The sequence below is a fragment of the Poecilia reticulata genome, linkage group LG7 (genome assembly GCF_000633615.1).
Source record: "Poecilia reticulata strain Guanapo linkage group LG7, Guppy_female_1.0+MT, whole genome shotgun sequence".
NCBI lineage: Eukaryota > Metazoa > Chordata > Actinopteri > Cyprinodontiformes > Poeciliidae > Poecilia > Poecilia reticulata.
This window is the reverse complement of record NC_024337.1, coordinates 25,457,240-25,470,784: the sequence shown is the minus strand read 5'-3', so window position 1 is coordinate 25,470,784 and position 13,545 is coordinate 25,457,240. Positions and strand designations below refer to the sequence as shown.

The 13,545-nt window shown below is 38.4% G+C and overlaps 1 protein-coding gene across 3 annotated transcripts in view; it reads left to right on the top strand.

The window, feature by feature from the left end:
* The window catches only part of camkvl (CaM kinase-like vesicle-associated, like), a 49,521-nt gene that overhangs the window by 21,685 nt on the left and 14,291 nt on the right, over positions 1 to 13,545 (top strand). For 2 of the 3 annotated variants that reach the window (XM_008413813.2, XM_008413812.2), the window contains exon 1: positions 6,825 to 6,848. The exons of the other annotated variant lie outside the window; for it this stretch is intronic. In XM_008413813.2, coding sequence (XP_008412035.1) covers positions 6,840 to 6,848 — 9 coding nt within the window. In that variant the 5' untranslated portion in view covers positions 6,825 to 6,839. Of the gene's footprint in view, positions 1 to 6,824; positions 6,849 to 13,545 lie in introns of those variants that run through there. 3 annotated transcript variants of the gene reach the window in all.

The window sequence follows — 13,545 nt, the reverse complement described above, 5'->3', positions numbered from 1 at the left end:
GAGTGTGCGTGATGTTTTTTAGAGTGTGCGTGATGTTTTTTGGAGTGTGCGTGAGTTTCTTGTAGTGTGTGAGAGACAAAACATAGATTTTGTCCTAAACGGCCCCTCATAGGCTAGGGTAGTGCTATAATACATTGTGTATTACAGCATTGTGTAAACTCAAGTCTTTCTGTTAAATGAAATGAAACTGTTTCTATTCTCAAGCACCTGGTGATCTACACTTTTGTTAACAACAAAGTTAAACGTAAAAAAAGTTCTTTCAGTGAAGCTCTGTCTAAGTTGTTTAAGATTTTCTTTCTTTGGCTGATGGAGCAGTTATCCCTCATCATAATGGATCCTTATTCCCCAAATGAATCTTTTATTGACCTTTGTTATCGTGAATAGAAATCACCGCTCACTTAGGGAACCCCTGTCATTCAGGTGTGTCACATTTGAGCTGTGAGCAATATATATATCATTAACAGTCATTAACATTTAACATGCAAGAAAAAGGAAAACAAGGCCTTGTTTTGAGGAGAGAGTGAAGGAATGGTGCAAAAGTGAGGAGATGAACAAGTTTGCTTTGCTTCTTAAGAAAGGGGTTTGGGTTGTAATGATTCAGAAGCAAGGAATTGGAGGAGTTGACTGTGTGTTTCACTTTGTCTTACTTGGTTTGTGTAAGTGTGCGTGCATACAAAGCGAGGTGTGGATTGAGCCTCTCCATTGAAGTCTGGGATTTCTGGAGAGGCACTCTGTGCGGTGTGTCTGAAGGCCATGTTCGTCCACAAAAGGAATGAATTAATGGAGTCGTGATCAATGGAGATAGACACAAATGCATTTGCTTGTGCACGTACACGCACGCACACACACACGCACACCCGCACACACACGCACACACACCCGCACACGCACACACGCCCACATATGCAAATTAACATTTGGAAATAAGATTTAATTCATTCCACTGAGAATAAAAAAAGATTTGTCATGTGTCCGAAAATGTGCTCATGCTTATTTGTGTTTGTGTGGAGCAAGTGCGTAAAGGTGGCTTGTGAGCTGGTACAGAACTGAATCTGGATGTGTTGACAGAGAATTAAGCAGGAAAATGTGTGTGTGTCTGATGTGTGTGTGTGCGTGTGTGTGTGTGTGTTTATAACAGAAACTGAAAGCTTTCATCACAAGTGGATTAAGTGGAAACAAAAGTGCTCCTAAACACATAGAGAAATTGAGTTGGCTGGTAAAAGTAGCATCCACTTCTGGTCCCTGAAGGAACTTGAATTTCAAGTCATTGATACATTATGGAGCAGTAAGTGGTTTTACTTTGCCTCCATGCAATAGATATAAAATGTCTGCATGCCTCAATAAAGTGGGAGGTCTCTGTAAAGTACAAAAATGAGCTCAAGATTAAATTATTTCAGAACTTTTTGCACCTTTGATTTATATTTACGTATATATGGTATTTGGTATGTAGATTAGGTTTCATATGTATTTCCTCCTTGATTGGGGATGTGATTGTGAACATACACCTCAGGTTAGATTTTCCAAAAAGCATGTTGCAAACTGTGCCATGCCCTGATGAAGCAAAGATTAAACTTTTCTCCATAATTCTAAAAGTTGTGTTTTGAGCACAACACTGCAGATTTCCAGAGGAGAATCAGACTCAAAGTAAGACAAAGGAGGTTTCAGTGTCTTGTTTTGAAGCTTCTTTTTTTTGATAGATGTATTACCTTTTTCAACATGGAAGGAGTTATAAAATGTTCATAATACCAGAGAAGAACCTGGTCTGTGCCACAACAACAACCCAAAGCATACATCCAAATCGGCATAAGAATATCTTCTACAGAATGATATTGAAATTCACACAAACCTCTAGCCAGAACCCAGACATGAATCAGATCGAAAATCTGTGGGGTGATCTAAAAAGGGCTGTCCTCCCGGGAGAGGCTGCCACAATCGAACAGACTTAGAGCATTTTGTGCAAACAAGACCGGACAAATATGGGCAAGTCGAGATGTACTCTACCCAAAGAGACTGAGTTCTGTTGTAAAATCAAAGGATGCCCGAACTAGCTGTTACTGAAAGGATATGCATGTTTACGGAACTGCAAAAGAGTTTTCATTTCCCCCTCAGTCCCTCTAGAAATTTATCAATTAAGTTGTGCAAATTAGTGCAAGGAGGGGACAGATTCATCATGGCATCATTTTTTTTACACCCAGAAATGAGGCTTTTTTACAGCGATATGTAGATTCCTCTGTATTCAAATGCTCCACCACTTGTGCTCAAATTCTGAATTTGCTGCCTCTTCTATTGCACGATAACAAACTTATGCATCATTAACAACAAATGTCAGAAAGTTCTTTGTCCTTTTCAGCTACTCTGGCGCATCTGCAGAAAACCCCTCTGCACGCCAAGCATGTGGCCTAGTAGAAAACGACCATTTAATTCAGTGATTTCATGTTTAAACTGAGATCTGTGTGTGAGCACTTTTGTATCTGCTTGGCATGGCAATTTTTTTCCGCACCACAGACCTTCTACATAAAGTCTGTCTCCCTTACCTGGCATGCATGAGTGAAGTCACAGATACAGTTTGTGTTTGTGGTCGTTGATGTCTGACTTGTGAGTGTGTTGCTAAATAAAATCATTATGAAGGGCCCTGAAAGCAACATTGTTCTGGTCACACACTGAAAGATGCTGCTGAGACAAAAAAAAAAAAAGTGCGGATAGAAAGAGGCTGCTTTAAGGCATGTCTGCAGAGTTGCATAGCAACAACTAACAAAAGATTTTAGCATGTGTCAAACACTTTTATTATTACATCATAACTCCTCCTCAAAGCTGCCTTAAAACAGAGAGCCAGCGCTCTAGTTGGTCATAGGAGGGCAACACTCTATTGTGTTGAATGTGAACTAAATTTGAAGTGCTGATGATCAATATTCACCAACAGTTTCCTCTTTTTTTTTTAGCAGAGGAAACCTACAGCAGAACCAGCCTCATTTAGACGGGAAGTATAAACTACACAAGTCAGCCAAGAAAATCACAGAAGGGTTGTTTTGTGGAAAGGAAAAACAACAATAATAGTTCATGGTTATCGGCAACAAGCCTCTCTCACAGGCACCCAAGAAAAAAACAGTAAAACACTGAATCATAGATAAATTAATAAATCGCATTATAAGTATCATAAGGCTGAGAGAGGTTGCAGCAAGAAAATGTCATTATATCATTTATGTAAAGCAGCACAGACCATAATTCTTTTTTGGTACATTAAAAAATATATTTTATTGCAAGTCATGAAGTAAATCAAATCTACTAAGGGAGAGATTGCTATTGTATTTCCATTTTGTAACATGTGTCTATTACACATTTTACACGCTATTGCCCTCCAAACTCCCACTTCCACTGGAACATATTGACAATATGAATATGACAAAATCCAAGTGCATCAGGAAAAAAAGTCAGGGTTGCTTCATCGACCAGGGATAATTCTGGTAGATGATTATATGTTATTGTTTATACATAAATGACTGCGATATGCTTAATGTATGTATGATCACAACAAGAATCCTTGCTTTTACCTTGTTTCTATCGCAGTAAACCAGTTGGTTTTGCGTCTACTGAATTCTGCACGATTTCTTACGTATGAACGCTTACGCTGACAAAGAAATACAACAAAACATCCTAGCAGATGTATAAAGAGAGGAAATGGCCTCTGCTTGTCTCCATAAAAAACATTTTACAGTCTAATGAGTTAGAAATGCAGTAAACCTGTGTCTATGGCTTCATGTTTTATTCAATATTTCTTTGTAATGCATTCATGATTGCTGCACTTTTTCTCCTTACTTCCCAATGGTTCACTTTCTGTCTGTTGCTAGCTGCTGTTGTACCAGGCCGTTGTAAGGGCTCCCCAGGGCCATATGAACTGGGCAAAGAAAAATATTTAACTTACTTTTTCTTTGGTTACATTCACACCGCAAAGACAAATGCTGAGGTGAAGGGTTGTTGTTGTTGTTGCTGTTAGATTTTGTTGAAAAATCAGCTCAATAGTGAGTTGAAAAAAAGCATGCATACCCCTTAAATGTTTTCACACTACAGCCATAAATCTCAGTGTAATTAAAATGCAGGAAATTATCTAAATTCAGTGGTGGTATAATCTTGATTGCAGTCCTGCAAAACACAATTGACTGCCTCTAAGTTACATTTATTATCAGGTATTTGTGCACCTCTCACTTTGTAATGCAACGACCCACATGGCACATTAAAAATAAAATGCCACAGGCAGCAGAGATCCACAACTCAGGTGGGAGAATCTGATCAGTTGACAGAACAACAATCAGTCATGCAGGCCATAAATCTAGAATTTTTGCGAGAGAGGCAGAAATGAAACTGTTAAAATATATTTTTTCAAGTTCAATTTTATATATACCACCAAAAAATTTAGATTTTGATATCTTTATTCAGAAAAGTTATTCAAAATAGTAAGAGTATGATTTCCTTTTTGAATAACACTCTTGCAGGTTATCAACCCCTTATAATAACTTACCAGCATTTCCAATGCTTCCCCTTTTTACCAAATCTTTGAGGTTGGAAGTTTTATTTGTTAGACTGGCTGGTAACACTTTATTTGAAGGGGTGTCCATAATACTGACATGACACATGCATTAAATTATCATAATTTACAAAATCATGCAAAGTTGGCATTTTTAATGGACTTTCAATGCAACTTTTAGAGCAACTTTGCATTAAAGTGTCATTATTTACCGAATGACACTTCATGACAACTGTCATAAACATTCATAAAGACTTCTTTATGAGCATGACAGATGTTATGTCATGTTTATGACAGTGTCACATCAGTCTTATGCACACCCCTTCAAATAAAGTGTTACCATTTCTGCACTATTCCACTTGATTCACACCTCACTTACAGCAAAGTCAGGGCTTTCTCTTGTTTACTTGGATTCCTACTTAGGCCACGCTTGTAAGTTACCTATTTATTAAAGAAAATTGAGAAACAAGTCTGGATGCACAAAACCAGTGAAAACGTATCTCACAGGATGGGTAGCTGACAGCAGAATCAATACTGTGTAAACACAGTATTGATTCAGGAAAGTTATTCTGAACCGATATCATCCACGTTAGATTTTAATTTGAACACAATTTTAAAACCATGTAACATCTTAATATCACCTTATAATAAAATACACGACTTTGCATTTGTCTGTTGAAGAAAATCTCTATAAAATCCACATACATTTCTGGTTGCAATGTGACAGCAAAAAAACAATCAAATACTTCATTTGTTATCGATATTTTAAATAAACTTGTTTTATGCAGCCACATTTTTATTTGTGTGTATATGATTTTTTTGTCATAGCAATTCTTCTGTCCAGGGCTCACACAATCTTCCAAACATTGCACACTTTAGTCATCAGGACCATTATGTGTGCAGTAACACTTCATTCACTGACTAGCTGTATTACAAATTGTTCCTCTTGTGCCAGAATAGCTTCAACCCTTAGGTAGGGCCTTAAAAAAGCACAGAAAAACTGTGACAAGTTGATTAGGACAGAAGAGCTTTCCGAAATATGCATAAACTACACATGTGCTATTTAATGTCATTTAATTTTGCCTTGAGTTTCAATGTGTGTGATGTTTTTTATTATTATTTTAACATTGACTTGTGTGGAGAATCTACCTCTTGTTTCTCATTGAGTAGGAAAAGTTAGTTATTCAAACACACGCTTCCGAAAAAAAAAGTAAAATATCACTTTCCATCTCTGAGTCAGTGTGAGCATGCAGTAAGTGTGTGTTTGCCTGCAAGTCCTGCCTCAGGCATTTATAGTGTCTGAAAGAGCAGCCCCAGCAGACAGAAACTGCATCGTTCCAAGTAAGCTACAGGCAAACACATCATCACTCTCTCTCTCTCACTGTCTTACACACACGCACATGCAGTGTGTCTTTCTACACACACACACACACACACACACACATACACAGGGTTTTAAGTGAAAATGTACTCTGTGGCCCTTTTCCCTACGGATGCACTTACTGTGTTAGACCTGCACACGTTCACCCTCTAATGAGGGGACTGGGGGACAGAGCAAGAAAGTGGGGAGTAAAAAGGTGAGCAGGGAGAGTTTCTTATATTTCCGCAGTGTTTTAGAGACAGGTGAATCCCATTGTTCAGAGTCAGCCACTTTGCTTTTATAGGAGAACAGTAACTACCACATGAATTTGGAGGATTTCACTTGTCGAAATAGGTTTCAGTTCCTCTTCCTCTCTCTGGGCAGATGTGATGAATTTTTATTAGATGGTTTCCTTTTCAAGCCTGTCTCTGACCATGTGTATGCCCTGCAGTCACACACACACACATACAAACATGAACAACGACTATACACACACACACACGCACACATGCACGCAGGCCTTAGATGAGAGTCACTCTGAGCTCAATGAGGGAATTAGTGTTGATACTGAGCTTGAAGAAGACCCCGTTCTGTTAACACTACTGAAGAAGGATTTCTCTAATAGAAGCAACACACACAAGCTTTTTAATATCGATTCGTTTCCAGCTTTCATCACACACTCATTGCATATGTATGTTTCCAATGATCAGCTGTTCACTCACATCTTTTGGTGCTCTCGATTTTAATCAAGTGCAATAATGCTGTTAATTGGTCCTTCATGTGTTGTGCTTTCATCTCCTTAATTTGTTTCCCTCTTGTGTTGCCTGCCATGTCCTCACAACTCTTTTATTTGTCCCACTTTCATGCTGCAGCATCCTGATAAGGTCTGGGACCGACCTCAAGCTGCCACTTGCTGCATGCGCTCAAGTGTGAGGCGCACCACTTTGACCTGCTGAGACAATGAGCTCAGTGAGAATAAGTGACTTTTCTTTTTCTTTTTTTCCTGTTTAATGCCATTAGATTGTCACCGGAGATTTGATTTGTGGGACCAAATTGAGAATAACGACAACACCGAGGTGCTTTCAGCGTTGTCTAGGAAATTCATTGTGTTATTATTTCCTAATTACGCTCGATGCATTTCTTATGTAATGCCGTGAATCTAATAAAACGAAATCTCCTCAGAGAGATCTCAAACCCGAGGCATCCTGGTCTCGGAAACAGAAACTGTTTCAGTCATGTGTGAAGAAAGTCTGGGGGGGGTCTTTAGTGATCGATAAGGAACGGGCAGCAACTGTCACACCTCGTTTTACACAGCTGAAGAGGCACACACTGATTCGCACGCAACCAACACCAAGGTGAAGGCATCTCGAAAATCCTATTAAAAGTGTGAAACTGGATAGCAATGGGGTGCTTAATTACCGTTTTGAGGGCTTTTGGGACGCAGACAATTTCCTTCTATAACGTGGCAGACGTGTGCACATACCGTTGTTTAATTATTTTTCTCACATACAAACACACTAAGTAGAAATGGGTTAGTACAGAGAAGGGTAAAATTAAAGTGGTGATCAGAGGTTTGAGTACAGTCATCGTGTCCATGAGTTAGATCAGTTTCGGGCTTTCAAGTGATTTAGTCTATTATTTCTGTTTTTTGATGGATTGATTGTACAATATAGTACTTTGATATGTTTCCTTTTAAAACTCAGATGCACACCTTTCAAATTGTTGTGGATGCTTTCCCCAAGCTAATTGTCCCTGAGCAAACTTTCACGTTGGCCATCAAAAATTGGTAGTTTTTTTTTTTGTTGTTTTTGTCAGAGATGTGACTTTCAGGTACAGTCCATGCACGTCAGTAGAGTTCAGGATGGGATTTTACTGAATTGAGTGACAGCTATGTGATTAGCCAATTATCTCTTTGTCTTAACAAGAAATTAAGCAGGTGAACCAAGTAAACTGGTAAAGGAATATTGTTTAACACGTGTGTGCATTAAAGTTAGAACATACTGCTGGGTTCTCACATCCGCAGAGTGCCCTGAAGCTTCTCTCCTCATCCTCTGTCAGGAGGTTCCATGATTAATTCGTAAAGGTCTGCTAAGGCAGGGCTTTACTTTGAGCAAAGCATGAAGATGAAAGAGGTGCTGGGGCAGGGAAAGCTGAATGAGTAAGAAAAGACAGCAAGTGAGGCAGGTACGGACAGAAAGCTCTTGTATAAAAATGGCCCTACCATCTGGTTGCAGAATGACACACCTGATACAGGCAGAGTGGCAGGTGAAACACTAATGAGGGGTAGATATAGTCAGTTTCTAAAGGAGGAAGCGAGCTTCAGTGAGTTGTATGTGTGCGTGTGTGTGTGTGCGTGTGTGTGTGCGTGTGTGTGCGTGTGTGTGCGTGTGTGCGTGTTCATGTGTGTGTGTGTGTGTGTGTGTGTGTGTGTAAGCGTGAGTGTGTGGATACACAACCGTTGTTAGCGCCGACACGAAGCCTGACGTGCCAGGCCTGTCATCTCCTGTTCTCTCATGGGGGAGAAAGGGCAGCATAGCTCATATCCCAAAACAAACATTGACGTACATGACAATTAACTGTATCGACACACGCTCAGGCATTACCCCAAAAGAACCAGTGTGCCCTCGAAACTAATGCACTACGAGGTCCACTAATCCTATTGTGGAGAGATCAGGGTTTTTATTGCCGCGATGCAGGTAATGTTAATGTTCATCTACAAGACTCGCTGTGGAGCGTCTGTCTGAGAGCAGCAAGGACACGCTGCCGCAACGAAGCACTTGCCTGACAGCATGAATAGACTCTGCAAAAGCAATTTTATGTGGCAGTAAGTGAAATATTTACATAACACATATTTGCAATTACTTACGGCTTGCTAAAGTCGGAAGCACGTTAAAAGCTAAAGTGAATATAAAACCATCATACACCCACAGAACAAGCTACTATTTAACATATATATATCTGTGCAAAACCTGGGAGCACAGATGAGATAGAAGATCTTCTTTATCTTTCAAGAGTGTGTAGTGAGAGCAGTTTTAATAGGATAAGACATATAAAGAGTGCACACCGATAAATAGAAGATTTTTGATTGACCTTGACGCCAAGACTCTCAGAAGAAGAAACAGTTCAGTTCTTAGCTGATGAAAAGATTCCTCATTCCATATGATTCATTTTTTGAGCCCTGCTGCGGTCTATACATAACACCTGCGAACAAGCACATAGACACCCACAGATGCAGAAACATGCACAACCTTATTTCACTTAAGGTGCTGAAGATAAAGTGTGATTTTGCGGATGGCTCGAGGCAGCGTAGAGTCTTAGCTTATTTGTGGCTGTATGTGTTAATGGGGCTTGTGTTCGAACAGCACAATCAGGATGCAACCTATTCCCATGTCACAGCTTTTGCATATCAGTGCTTTGCGGGATTGTTATATTCTTGCTTATTGCAATGTAAGCAGATTGTTTTGTAAAATATATAACAGAAAGTTAAACAAGAACAAGAACACTGCTTTGTTGCAGCAGGTTATACCTTTTTGATGCAATGTTGGCAACATCCCTCCTTGTTTAGACATGCTATTCCATTCCGCAATTGTATATTTGGATCCATTTTGTCACAAAGAAAAGGGTAAAGGTTTCTTTCTTTGCTCATATGCACTTTTTCAGCTTTGCTCTCAAAACTTCAGTGATCAGGCCTTTGCAATAGCCACATTAAAACATTAACTTTGTTATCTCTAAGCAACATTGTAAAAAAAAATCAAGCATAAGGTAATGGGATGTTGCTTCAATGTTTTGACTTAATGTTCTTCCTCTTCACAATATCTAGTCTGCACTTCCCTACTTCGTAGTGGGAATAGTGCTCTCAGGCTTCCAAGCTTCACCAGTCTTTCCCTAACATTCATAACAAACTCCCCCCCCCAAAAAAAACATTTTAGCTTCTATAGACTGCAAAACATGTCTCCAAAAATAACATGCTTTTGAGCTTTTGTGAAAATTTATTTGGCTTTTTATTTTGTTTTCATAGAAACAACTTTTTTTTTAGGCCATATCAATACAGTAGTTGTTTCACTATGGATTTTGGCACTACATTATCAGCTTTCGTTTGCATCTTCACAAAATCTCTTGCTTTGGTTCTGGGGTTGATTCACACCAAAACATATAAAAAAAAAAAAAGTACTTTTCTCCTTGAAGCACATAAAAATTTCACACTCACTATGGTATTTACACTGGCATATAACGTTTGAACCGATAACTTTTTACCTTTAGGCATCTGGAAATTGTTTCATGGTATGTCACATGATTAAATAAATTGATAAATAGGATGAGGACATGGAATAAAATATGTTGACATTGCTTGTCAGAAGACACCTGCTCTTTCTAGTATTTGCTTCTCATCTTCCACCAGTGCTGGTTAAAGGCAAAATGTTTAATTCCTGGGATCTGCTTCCCCAGAAGAAGTGAAGTTGGCTATCCTTGAAAATGTCTTGCCCTTTATCCAACTTATTTTCCACATGTTAACCTTTGCTCTTGAGACATCTTTAGCCACGCTGCATTTCATGCTACAGTTTAGCGTGTTACCTGTTTTGTTTTTCTGTTGCCTCCCAGTAAATTAGAATACCATTGAAAGGTTAGTTTAGTTCAGTAATTCTTCCCAGCATGTGAAAGTCATATGTGATGTAATTAAATACACACATAGCAATGCAATTCAAGGGTTTACTTGTGTTAAAATGTAACAATTAGGACTTGCAACTAACAAAATCTCAGATTTTAGTTTATCAAAAAAAAAAATGTATATATATATATAGCATATGTGCAATAAAAACGGAATGATATGTAGAAATGTTATGGCTGAAATCACTGGAAAGACTGGACCATTGTACAGTAGACAGTAACTTACACCGTCTGCTAGGAGGGTATGTTATAAAAGATCAATGCTAAACAAGCTGGCTTTTCTGAGACTTGATTCCATGCACATTAATAGAAAGCTGAGTGGAAGGAAAAAGTGAAATAGTATATGCTATGCTGTAATGAAACAGAAATTTATGCAGAATGAGCCTCAGCCAAGTAGTGAGTTCATGTACTTCCACAGTGCATAAAGATACAGTTCAGTTCGGTCCATACTTCTGCATTAAAGATTTTTTGGTTTTTTGTTGTTTTTTTAATTTGTCTGAAATCATCTTAGAAACTGCACACTGTAGCCCATGATCACACAAAATAAGTTCTTCAAACATTTGGCAATGTGGGAATTGAATCAAAATAACTTCAAAAGTTCAGGAGTTTCACTTCTTGAACTGAACTGGTCTTTGTGAAGGATGATCGCAGTGTCTTCATGTGCTTTCCAACTTCAGGGACAGCCTTTCATGATATCACAAAGAAGCATGTTATGTGTCGTACATGAAATTATCACATAAAGCTTGTTAGCACATACTCACATGAAACCAACATGTGAATATGCACGCTCACCTTTGCAGAAATTCTCACAGCCGTGTGAGAGCTGCAAGGTTGACAGGTGCTCTCAATCTGCCTCTGCAGTTATCTTCTTTAACACTGTTCTTTTTGTGTAGTTTCCTCCAAACACCTTTCCACTCAGGCACAGTCCACATTTTTCTCTGTTTTTTTCTGTTTTCGTAATTCTCTTCTTACCTCACAGTTCATTATTTTCATTCCTTCTCTCTTTGCTCCCCTTCTTATTTATTTATTTTTTTCCAAATTCCTCTCATACATCTTCCCACTAATACTCTTTTCAAACTCTAAGGTCTATACTGAAATTCTGTGGGTATAATTTTCTTGTTATTGAGTAAGGATGTTGGATTCCTCAGTTATAAAAGAGGACAAATCAATCTGAATTTTATTTGAGGATGAAATTTAAGTGTCACCAGTGTCTTGTTTTGCCATATCAGACTAACGTGGAGATCTTGAACTTATGCTTAATGCAATAGAGAGATAGGCTTATCGGGAACATGTAAACACATCAGATCATATTTACTAAATAAGCATTTTTATTTTGACCAAAAAAAGGCAGTGGATCAGGTTGTTTCTGTTTTTAGGCAGTATGTTCTGCTAAACACATTTTTACACTCCCCACGCTCATATGTTGTAGTTTTTCTTTCCTTTTTAAATACCTTTAGTCTTTGAAACAACACATTTTTGGTGGTATTGTGTGAATATGATCATCCTTAAAGGTTGCAAGACACCAACTAACATTATTGCTGAAAATTAAGATTAATTAAAGACGTTTAATTAATGAATTAAGACTTAAAACTATTTAAGTAGATTAATTTCACACAAATTGATATTTAAAACCCTTTATTGACTTTCACACTTGCAGAAAATGTATCTAAATATTACATCAGAACAATAAAAATCTATTTTTACAGAAACAGAAATGATGAATAGTATGTTTAATACCTGCTTAAAGTCTGATATAACATCTGATATAAACATCTGTAGTAAACAGCAGATGTTTCAATTCTACCATAAAACTTCAGTTTTTACCAAATATTTTGTCGGAAACAATTATCTCATGCAATCCCTCATTGTGAAGCAACTTTCTTTATTAGGCTCACATGGGACTATTAGCTCTTTATGAGATTATGGGAACTAGTTATTGAGGGTTTTGTGAGTGAGAAGAAGACTTTTGATGGTTGGGCTTGTTTTACTGTATGTAATACAATCTTCACTTTTACTGTCCTGGCCCTTGTGGAAATGTTGTAGTGTTTATGTAATCTTCTAAAAAAAAAAAAAAGAAAACACAAGGTCTATTCAGTCTGCCACTCAGTTCGCCTGCTGTCATTTCTTTTCTTTAGGGACACACATGAGGATGCACAAGTCCACAATTTTGTGCACCTTTCTGCTCTGCCTTACCATGTGCACGTGTGCCATATTCAAGTAACCTTTACACTTGTTTAGTCACTGACTTTCACTTGTGCACGCATATGCACAGACACAGCGTATACCAGCACGCTGGATTAGGGGTACAGATTAGAGATTAGGGCCAGTGGTTGGATTACATAGAACTCTTCCAGCCCCTCCTCCACCAAAGGCCCAAAGCACCTCTGGCCCGATCATCTCCAGCGGTGACGTTTCATAAAACATCAGCCAGAATTTTGCATCAGTAATATATATCTTTTTTAAATATTCAGTCTTAAAAGTGCTATTTCCCCTGTTAATTTCTCCTTCATCTGCCTGTCAGATTCATTGTTTTTGTATCGCCCTTTTTCTCCCCCTCCCCCAAATTATGTCCAATTAGACAATCTCTCTAATGCAAGTACGCTCTTGAAGTTTACATTTGATACTATCATGTTCAGATCTTAAGTCGGCCAAATGCAGAGACGGGTACCACACAGGGAGAAGATAAACTGAGCTATTTTAAAGACAGAACCGAAATGAAGCATTTAACAGAGATGGATGAAGTCAGGTATTTAGAGGAGGAGATGGACCATGGGGATGGATGACTGGACCTTCCAAGAAATATGTTTTCTACACTAGATGGAGCGTATAAAGGATGTGGGTGAGGACTGCCGGAGGACGGAGATGGTATATCGATTGCTGATTCACTGTCTTGATCCCTGTTGTTTTACCTGGGTGTTCAAGGCCTCATATTATGTTCTGGGTACTATTTATCTATCAAAGTACTACACACACTCAAACTTATTTTATATATATATACATA